Source organism: Lepus europaeus, chromosome 18 (genome assembly GCF_033115175.1).
Source record: "Lepus europaeus isolate LE1 chromosome 18, mLepTim1.pri, whole genome shotgun sequence".
In the NCBI taxonomy this organism is placed as follows: domain Eukaryota; kingdom Metazoa; phylum Chordata; class Mammalia; order Lagomorpha; family Leporidae; genus Lepus; species Lepus europaeus.
Genome location: NC_084844.1, coordinates 18,426,210 through 18,436,384, shown reverse-complemented (window position 1 = coordinate 18,436,384; position 10,175 = coordinate 18,426,210). Strand labels below are relative to the sequence as shown.

Sequence of the window (10,175 nt, the reverse complement as noted above, 5' to 3'; positions counted from 1 at the left end):
TCTCTCTGTCTCTCTCTCTCTCTCACTGTCCACTCCGCCTGTCAAAAATAAAAAAATAAAAAATAAATCCATAAGAGAGAGATAACCAGAATATCCCCCAAGTATTTAAAAAATAGTACACTTCTGAGTAGTATACTTCACTCATATGTCAAAGAAGAAATTAAAATGGAAATTAGAAAGTTTTGTGAACAGAATGAAAATTGAAAATACAGGGGCTGACGTTGTAACTAAGTGAGTAAAGCTACCACCTGCAGCGCCAGCATCCCATATGGGCTGCTCCACTTCCCATCGAGCTCCCTGCTATGGCCTGGGAAAGCAGTAGAAGATGGCCCAAGTGCTTGGGCCCCTGCACCAAGTGGGAGACCTGGAAGAAGCTCCTGGCTCCTGGCTTTGGCCTGGCTTGGCCCTGGCTGTTGCAGCCATCTAGGGAGTGAACCAGCAGATGGAAGATCTCTCACACGTGTGCTTTTTCACATAAATAAAATCTTTAAAAAACAAGAAATTGAAAACACAGTGTCAGTATTGGCCTGCAGTCACAGTGACAGCGGCAAACTTCCACAGCAGCGAGGACAGAAGGTCTGCAGCTTCCCCCTTAAGAAGCCTGGGGTGGGAAAGAAAGATACTAAAAATCTAAGTGGCAACCAATGACAAGAAGGCAGAAAGGCAACAGAGAAAACCAGTGCAACCACAGCTTGGCTCTTTGAGCTCGGCTGCTAAACCTCCAGCCAAACAGCGAACAGAAGAGGAGGGGGAGGGGGATGCTGGGGAATGGAAGAGATGGCATCACGGCGAACCTACACGCGTGAGATGGGCGATGAGGGAGAATGCTGCACAACTTACGCCAGCAAATTTGACAAATTCCTTAAAAGATACAAACTCTGGAAGCCAATGAAAAAAGAAACAGACATTCTGGAGCAGAGAGGTGACAGGGGCAGGCGTGTGGCCCCAGTGGCTGAGACACCTCGGGACACCCACATCCCACGTCCGAGCGCCTGCTTTCGATGCCCATCTCCAGCTCCTGACCCCAGCCTTTCGCTAACTCAAACCCTGAGACAGGGGCGATGGCTCAAAGTAACAGGGTTCCTTCGGGGAGCCTGGATAAGTGGCCCCTGGCTTTATTTTTTTGTTTTGTTTTGACAGGCAGAGTGGACAGTGAGAGAGAGAGAGAGAGACAGGTCTTCCTTTGCCTTTGGTTCACCCTCCAAGGGCCGCCACGGCCGGCGCACCGCACTGATCCGAAGGCAGGAGCCAGGTGCTTCTCCTGGTCTCCCATGCGGGTGCAGGGCCCAAGGACTTGGGCCATCCTCCACTGCACTCCCGGGCCACAGCAGAGAGCTGGCCTGGAAGAGGGGCAACCGGGACAGAATCCGGAGCCCGGACTGGGACTAGAACCCGGTGTGCCGGCGCCGCAAGGCGGAGGATTAGCCTGTTGAGCCACAGCGCCGGCTGGCCCCTGGCTTTAGAGGTAGCTCTGGTGTCTTTCTCTCTGGGTCTCCCTGCCTCTCAAATAATGACAATTACAAAAATTACCTAAAAACAGTTAAAAGGCTCAACTTTAGGTTACGTCTATTTTACCACGGAGAAAAAATGGATTAACTAGCCCTGTGTCCCTCTTTAAAGTTAAATTTGTCATCAACAGTCTCCCCCAAGGAAGCTCCAGGCCAACAGAAAGGGCGAAATCATCGCAATTTGCACAAACTCTTTGGAAAAAATTGGAGAATGCTTTGCGGCTCATCCTCTGAGGCCAGCACTACTCTCATATCAAACCTGACAGAGACATTGCATCACAAGAAAATTGCAGCCCACGGGGCCATGACGATGCTTCAAAAGGCTCAGGGGAAAAGTGGAATGGAAAAAGAAATTTACCTGGGGATGGTAAGTTTTAATGCATCCAGTTTTTTCCAAGTTTCCATTTCTGAAGACAACCTTGTATACGTGGAAATTCTTTAAAAGTTAGCCAGTAAGCCAGCACTGTGGCATAGCGGGTAAAGCTGTTACCTGCAGTGCCGGCATCCCATATGGGTGCCGGTTCGAGACCTGGCTGCTCCATTTCCAATCCAGCTGTCTCCTAGAGCCTGGGAAAACAGCGAAACATGGCCCAAGTCCTTGGGCCCCTGCACCCATGTGGGAAACCCAAAAGAAGCTCCTGGCTCCTGGCTTCGGATTGGCCCAGCTCCAGTCGTTGCGGCCATCTGGGGAGTGAACCAGCAGATGGAAGACCTCCCTCCTCTCTCTCTCTCTCTCTCTCTCTCTCTTTCTCTCTCTCTCTCTCTGTAACTCTGTCTTTCAAATAAATAAATCTTAAAAAAAAAAAAAAAAAAAAAACTAAATATCCAGGAAACATAACTTCCTGACCTGATGAAGGGCATCTATGGAAAAAGCCACAGCTCACGTCAGACTCAACGCCAAAATCCTCAAGGCTCCCCCCTAAGCTCAGCAGCAAAGCCTGGCCATCCACTCTGCCTTCTTGTCAACATTGCATGGAGCTCATCCCACTGTGCTGAGGCAAGCAAGGGGGAGCGAGAGAAAGGGGGAAGGAACACAGTCTTGGTCCCCATGGCTGTCTGTGTGGAAATCCTGTGGACTCTACAAGAATGCAGGATGCAATGCACTCTCAGCCTCACCAGCCCCAGAGAGAGCCCAGGGCCCACTCTCAGCCTTCTAATATGATCCCAGAACCAGGCAGGACAGGAGGGACAGGATGGGAGAGGGGCCTCCAGGGGGCTGAGGGGAGAGAAAAGGAGGGCCCGGCTCCAGAGCCCTTCGGGGTGCCCCTCCCCCGCTGCTCCTGCCCTCACCTCCTTCTCCCCAACAGGTTCCAATGGGTTTCCCTGCTGCGGCCAGAAGTCAGTGGATATTGTGGAGATACCGTGAGAACCAGCCCCCCGTGCCTAGGCACCTCCCTGCAGGACCTCCGGCTACACCCCAGCACCATGGGCCCCCTAACCCAGATCTCCCTCCCTTCTGGCCATTTCCAAATTCCCCCCATGGCCAGGGAAGGGGGTAGGGTGACTGCCAGCCCCCTTCTGTCTCTGACCTCAGCCTGGGACATGGGAGGAGGGCCAAGGGGTGGTGGGGCCCACCAGGGGCATGGGACACCCTCAGACCGGGCCCCTCAGACTGCCCTGCTTGCTGGGAACAGAGCAGTCCCAGCTGGCAGTGGGCAGGTACAGGGAGAGGACCAGGGGTCCCAGTGGTGAGGAGGCCCAGGGCTGAGAAGAGCCCAGGGAGGCCCCAGGCCCACATGCGCCCCTGACATTTGAGATCCACCACAGGCCCTGGGTAGCTGCTGGTGGCAGGGTGCTGCTCGGGGCCTTGCCCCCAGTAAGGAGCCAGTTTCTGGGCACCAGCTTTCCAAATGACCCGTATTGGCCGCCCGCAACGCTCTCCTGGCAAAAAGGAGAGTCCTGGGCCTGGCTCCATCCAACCAGCTCCCACTTTGGGGCTGGGAAGGAGTTGGCAAGTAGCCGAGAGCTTCCTGCACTCCCTGGAGCCCCCTCTCCAGAGTGCTTGGTGGGGACGGGGCGGGGCAGTGGAGGAGCTGGGACGCGTCTTGCAGCCCCTCCTCAAGGCAGGGGACAGCAGGGGTCCCGGTAGACCCTTTTCCCTGAAGCCACCCCACCTGCCCCTTGGATCCCAGCCATCCACCTGCCTCCTCCTGTCTTAGGAATTACTCCGCCCACCGCCAGCACCCACCTCAGGTGCTACAAGAAGAAGACATAGAGGTAAGAGTGGGCAGGGTCACTGACTATGCAGGGGATGGTGGGCAAGGGGCAGGGTTTTTGAGATCCATCTTCCCTAAATCCCAACCAGCCCCTACTTTTGATGATGCTGGGACCTGGTGCCTGGCCAGTAGGGGCCACCCCACTCATCCACGTTGCTTCCCTGTGCCAAGCAGGTCTCTGAGAAGAGACAAGGGTGCCCAGGGTGGAGCTGGGGCAGAAGCTTGGTGGCAGAAAGGACCTCCGAGGCAGGGCCACCCAGCTCTTGCCCCTTTAAGCTGCCCATTGCTCCCTTTCAGCTGGAGGCAGAATTGCTGGAGCAGAAGCCCCCACCCGAAGAGGACCTGGACTCAGTCCCAGACCTGGACCTAATCCCAAATCTGGACGTGGAGCCAGCGAAGGAGCTGGAGACAGATCTGCTGCAGCCGGAGCTGGACCCGGAAGCCAAGGCCAACACCAGGCTGGACACGGAGCCTCCATGGCAGGCAACCAACTTGGACTCAGGTAGTGAAGACATCCCACAGCAGGGCTACAAGATCGAGTCCCTCCACCCCTGCCCGGAGGCACTGCCCCCGCCTCAGAGATTTGCACCGTGGAGCTACCTGGATCCCGCAGCAGAGGAGGTTCAGGGGTCCAGCAAGCACCGCTCCATCCGCGTGCAGACCTCCAAGCACCTCTTCTGGGCAGACAAGCTCATCCAGGCCTCGGAGCACAGCCTGCAGCGGGTGGGAAGCGTGCAACAGGACCAGCACAGCCAGCCGCTCCAGTGCCCCAACATCCACCCGGATCTCCCAGCCACAGACCCCCGGCTGACGCCAAACCCCAGCGAGTCCTCAAGCCCCCTGCTGCTGCCGGCCATCGGTCTGCCAGAACTAGTCAGCTTTGCGTCTTCCCTGGCCGTGGCCTCCTCCAGCAAGAGGGACTTGCCCAGTTTGGAGCTCGTGATCAAAGCTCCACCCCAGAAGGCCGAGGAGCCTTCTCCAGAGCCTGCCCCGCCCGCTGTGGACAAGCAGGACCCGGAACCGCGTGCAGAGAAGCCACGAGCCCACAAGGAGCTGCCGAAAGGCCAGATACAAGAGGACAAGGCGACCCCCGGCCACTATCTTGACTTCAGCAAGCCAGGGGTTAAGCGGGCCAACATTGAAGGGGAAGTGGAGCTTCTCCAGCCACCGGCCAGGTCCTCCCAGCCTCAGGGAGCCCAGGAAGAGTGAGTGAGGCCACCGCGCAGCACCCCCACCCCAACCCAGGGCAGGGCTGGGAGGTGTGGGCAGGGTGCACGCAGTGGAATGAGGGGCCGGGCAGGGTGCACATGGACTTCAGTGATGGCTGGACCTCAGTGACCTCATAAAGGCTGCTGGAAACCAGGTTCCGGTAGACTGGGGTGCAGTGGCAAGGCCAGGGCCAGAGGAGGCCTGGGACCATGGAGGGTGAGCATTCCAGGGGTAGGGTAGGGGCCTGGGTTCAAAATGGGAAGGGTCGTGCTGGCATCCGGAAGCTTCTCACCCAGGGCAGCAGCCTTACACACAACAGACGCACCTGGGCTGGTCGTGTCTGCCCCGCTGGGAGCCTGATGGCACCAGCCCTGGGGCCCTGGACACATCTGTCCAGGGGAGAAGGAGGAACGGGGCTCTCCATGCAGCACCCCTTGCTTCTGGGGGATAGGTGGACACAGAACACCAGCTGCCCGGCTTGGTGCAGCAGGAGATGGCTCCTCACCCCCGCTGCCCCCTGTCCCCCGGCCCCCTGCTGGGGCCCCTATGACTCTGTCTCTCTTGTGTTGCAGCTCGGTGCCGGGAACCAAGAAAGGGAATCCATTATTGCTGAAAATCCATTTTAAGCTGTCGTCCCCTCCACCCCCAAGAAATGACTAGACAGAACGATTAAAGCCTCCAGTGCTCACCCCACTCAGACTTTTTTGCGCAAACGCCCCCGGACCAGTGAGCTCACCTGGCTGCCGCAGTTTTTTAGGGATTCCACATGTGCACCCCACCCCCTGTTTTGTAGCCGCCCTAGCCCCGCCTGCCCCCTGAGGGCTCTGCCACAGCTCTCCCTGGCCATTGGTTTCACCCCTGCTCGCTCCTGATGCGTCGTGGTGGGGGGAGCAGTGCCCTGTCTGAGGCCTCAGTGTCTTAGGCTGTGAAATGGGCTTCCAGGGACATGTCGGTATCATCTGAGGGGTAGCCCCTGGCTCAGGACTATGGGAAAGGAGTTCTCCCTGTGTCTCCACGGAGCGGGCCTGGTATGGGGAACAGCTGTCCAGGGTTTGAAGGAAAAACTGAGGCTGAAGGACTTGGCCCCCAGGAGGCCCAACCTTGAGCTGGAGCCTCCTTGAAGTTCAGGCAGAGCCCACGCATGACCATGCACGTCCCACGCCACAGACAGGCTCGCACACCCTCAGCTGGCTGTACATTTCACACACGCACACAGGACCATCCATGGGTTTGGACATGTGTCATGCCAAGTGCACAGAGTGGCACCACGCACAGGGTCCCCGTGCTCCTGTTCCTCCTCCCTCCCGAACCCCTGAACTCACTGCTCCCTCTAAGGTCTGCACAGCTGTGCTATTTCCAGAATAAGCTGGAACGTGCAGCGTGGTGGCCTTTTCAGATGGGCCTCTTTGTCCTAGCCACGTGTCCGACAGTCCCCTGGGCTTCATGGCTTCAAAGCGTACTTCTCTTAGTGCTGAACCATCTCCCCTGGTCCGTATGGGCCACAGCTCGCTGATCCACTCACTAGGAAGGACCTCTTGGTTGCTTCCGAGTTTGGGCAAGGACAAAATAAAGTTGCTGTGAACATCTGTGTGCAGGGTTTTGTGTGAACAGAGTGTTCATCTGGGTAGATCCCAAGGTGTGCGATTGCTGGAGTGTATGGTAAAGGGAAGTTTAGCTTGCTTAAAAAAAAAAAAAAAGCCACCAAACAGGGGCAGGCATCCGGTGCTGTGGTTAAGCTGCCTCTTGGGATGTGCTTGGGTTCAAGTCCATTTCTAGCTTCCTGCTCACGCACACTCTGGGAGGCACAGTGATGATGACTCAAGTGCCTGGGTCCCTGCAACCCATGTGGGAGACCCGGATGGAGTTCCAGGCTCCTGGCTTTGGCCTGGCCCAGTCCTGGCTGTTGCAGGCATTTGGGAAGTGAATCAGCAGATAGAAGATCCTCTGTCTCTCTCCCTCTCCCTCTTTCTCTCTCTCTCTCTTTCAAATAAATAAAAATAATTTTTTAGAAAAGCCACCACCAAAGCAGCTTGGGGGCTGCGGGTCTGAGGCACGGGACCAGCTTCAGAGTCTGTGACTCTGCCTTTCAGGCGGCAGAGGGCAGAAGACCAAGAGATCCGCGCTGACACAGAGAAGGTATGGGGGCCAGCACTCCCCGGGGGGAGGCAGGAGCAGGGATCACTGCCCAGGCTCCGCCCCCAGGATCTCCTAGGGCGAGGGTCATGGGTGTGGTCTGGGACAGAGGTCCAGGGAGGAGGTGGAGAACCAGGCACCTGCAGGCCTGGTCCTAGGTCCCCCGGAGTCTGACCACTCTGTCTTGTCTTCTCCCTGCCCCGAAGGCCTCCACGGAAGCCTCAAAGGCTGCTCACCCGAGATCCAGGAGAGGAGTGGGCCGGTGGGACCCAGAAGGGGCGGGTGCAGCAGTGTTCTGCCCTGTCGAGGCGCACGGAGCCCGCAGAAGCCATGGCCACGAAGGCTGAACGGACGGCGCAGACGGCCAGGGGAGTCAGGGGCCCAGCACAGTCAGGCCCAGATGCCAGGTCTCGGAGGTGAGGGGAGAGACTGCAGGCAGGCCTGGGGTGCCGGGTGGGGGCGAGGCCCGCCTGGCCCTGGTATCTCTCTGCAGCAGGTGCAAAGGCCTTCCCAACTTCTTCCCCTGGAGCAGCTGGACAGATGAGAGCCTGCAGCCCCTGACATGCCGGCAGCTGGCAGGTGAGGGCCCCAGGGAGAAAAACTGGGAGATGCTCAGGCCACAGTCAGCAGGGTGCCAGCCTGCAGCTGGGACTACCACAGGAAGCCAGTGTTTGTAACTTGCTCTCTGCGCTGGTCGAATCTGCTCATCTCTACAACCCAAGGGCTCCCAGATGTGTCTGCCCATAGAGGGGGCTGGTGTGCAGCGAAGGAAAGCTGGATGGATCGGTGGGGAGGTGAATGGAAGTATTTGAACAAGTGGATGAATGGACAGGATGGAAAAAGATGGGAGAAAGAATCCGAGATCCCTGGCTGCACTGGGTCTGGGCTGCGGGGGCAGAGGCAGAAGGAACCCCTGGCCCAAGGCTCCCCAAAGATCAGGTCCTGATTTTGCTAGGGGCCGCTCAGAGCAGAATCATTGTCATCATCAACAATGTTCCGTGTCTGCTACGTGCCCAGCACCAGCAGGGCTCAAAGCCAGGCCTGGCAGCTGTGACCTTGGACTTGACTCTTGAACGTTTTTCAGACAGAAACGTTGAGTGAGCTCTTGACAAGTGCCAACACACAGCAGCCACTGTTGTCCTCTGTACAACACTCAGGGGGCGCCAGTGACCCAAGCTGTCAGTGCCCCCGGGGCCAAGCGGGCAGGTCCCCGGGAGAGCCTTTCACCTTGCTGCCTGCCCTGTACCCTCAGCCTTCCAGGACGTCTTCAGACTGTTCAGCTCCAGCCTGACCAGCACGGTGGACATGCGCAGCATCAAAGTGGCCCTGCACAACGCGGGCATCCAGCTGAGTCCACAGGAGATGTGTGAGGCCCTGCGGCAGGCAGATCTGGACGGTGGGCACCGCCGTCCCCGCCCTCTTGCCCGCTCCCACTTCCAGACATTCCGCCGACAAGCGCCTCCCCTGCCCACAAACTCCCTGGCTGCTATTACTTTAAGGTTCCCTCCTCCAGGAAGCCTGCCCTGATCAATACACCCATCTCATGGCCATCCTTGTTGTGTTACTCCTCATCCTGACTTGGGAAAAGGTTCTTTACCCCCAACCACACTGGGGTCCACCCTAGGCTTCTCTAACACCTGGTGCTGCTGGCAAACCCCTAAGCCAGCGCAGGGCAGCAACCGGCAGCAGCCCCCCTCTTCCTCCCAGGTGACGGAATCGTCAGCTTCAAAGACTTCCTGGGCGTCCTCACTGACGACCACCGCTTGGCTCAGTGCATGGGTGAGGGGCAAGGCTGGGGGCACTCGGGTGGTCCTGGCCTGGAGGAAGCCCCTCCTCACACGCTGCCCTCTGTCCTCTGTCCTAGGTCAGGTGAGAAGCAGCCGGGTCCACGACCCCCAGGGCCTGCAGACCCTGTTCTTAGAGATGCTGTTCAAGCTGCTGACCCAGGGCTTGGTGCCCCCCAAGACCGGGCAGGAGGTGATGAGGTGGGCATAGCTGCACTCAGCTCTGGGCCCGGCGGGGAGGGAACAGACCCCGCCCCGTTCCCCAGGGCAGATTCCTGGGCTCCATCTTCTCCAGGCCACAGAAACAGGAGCCAGGGAGGGGACTCTGAGGCGGGTGCCCCACCTTTCTCTCCCAAGCTACTACTTCAAGAAGCAGCGGACTCTTCGAGGCAGCCCCGGCTGGAAGGGCGGGTCTCGCGGCCAGGGCCGCCCGGCGCGCTCCCGCGAGGGCCCCAACTTCTTCTGCCAGGCCGCACGCCTCACCGGCCTCTCCAGCGCGGAGCTGGCGCGCTCGCTGCACCGGCTGCACCAGGCGGGTGCGCCCCGGGCCGGGCGGGGAGAGACCGGCGGGAGGGGGGCCCTTCCAGCCACACAGCACGCCCAGCACCGGCCCCCGCTCCCGAGGACCCACTCCCAGGACTGGCCCCGTCTCCGCCTTTTCCCACGTGCCTGTCTCAGGTGCGCGCAGCCCTTATTCTCAGATACCAAAGCTGGCGGGGCGCACGCGGCCCGAACGCCGGACGCCGGGCGGAACCCCTCGCCCCGACGTCCGACTGCCCAAGCGCAGCCAACTCAGCCGCCCCAAGCTCGGGAGTGACCTGGGGCCGCTCTGCCAAGGTGAGAGCCGGGGAACGCGGCTGCGGGGAAAGGCGGGGAGAGCGGCGCGGAGGTAGAGGGGGCGGGACAGACGGAGCGCAGGCCGGGCAGACGGATGGGCGTGGCTGGCGGGTGCGAGCGGGCGCGGCAGGTGCAGCTGGGGGCGGGACGGGCGGAGGTGTGAACCGCGATCACTCCCGGGCCCAGAAACGCGGCCAGGTTCCCAGGTAGTAGGTGGGATGGGGGAGACGGGGCGGGGCAGCAGGAAGGCGGAGGCGCGTCCGGCCTGCAGCTGCGCATTTAACCCTCCGCACGCCTCCCGCACCCGCAGGGCCCCGGGGCCAGCTGCCAGAGCACAGGCAGCCCTGGAAGCTGGCTCCCTCTCCGCCGACTCTGGCGCAGAAGCAGCCCCTGTCCCCTTCGCCAACCTGTGTGCGGCGACCCGCGGTGAACAGCTGGCATAAGTAAAGCGTTTGCTGAGCGGAACCGGCTGTGCGTGCTGGGGGCGG

The 10,175-nt window shown here is 59.5% G+C and overlaps 2 protein-coding genes across 2 annotated transcripts in view; both read left to right on the top strand.

Moving 5' to 3' along the window:
• SPATA32 (spermatogenesis associated 32) overlaps positions 1 to 5,593 on the top strand; it is an 8,060-nt gene extending 2,467 nt beyond the window's left edge. Inside the window, exons 2-5 of the mRNA XM_062175050.1 lie at positions 2,816 to 2,870; positions 3,668 to 3,725; positions 4,028 to 4,929; positions 5,506 to 5,593. Coding sequence (XP_062031034.1) covers positions 2,816 to 2,870; positions 3,668 to 3,725; positions 4,028 to 4,929; positions 5,506 to 5,593 — 1,103 coding nt within the window. The remainder of the gene's footprint in view (positions 1 to 2,815; positions 2,871 to 3,667; positions 3,726 to 4,027; positions 4,930 to 5,505) is intronic.
• A 1,426-nt stretch (positions 5,594 to 7,019) lies between these two features.
• On the top strand, positions 7,020 to 10,134 carry LOC133746795 (EF-hand calcium-binding domain-containing protein 3-like; the record flags this gene model as incomplete). The annotated part of the gene is made up of 9 exons (XM_062175049.1): positions 7,020 to 7,069; positions 7,273 to 7,482; positions 7,563 to 7,645; positions 8,319 to 8,462; positions 8,774 to 8,845; positions 8,931 to 9,051; positions 9,208 to 9,386; positions 9,529 to 9,697; positions 9,987 to 10,134. Coding segments are annotated over 9 exons (1,176 nt in total), but the record flags the coding sequence as incomplete, so codon positions are not given.
• Between the last annotated feature and the right edge of the window lie 41 nt (positions 10,135 to 10,175).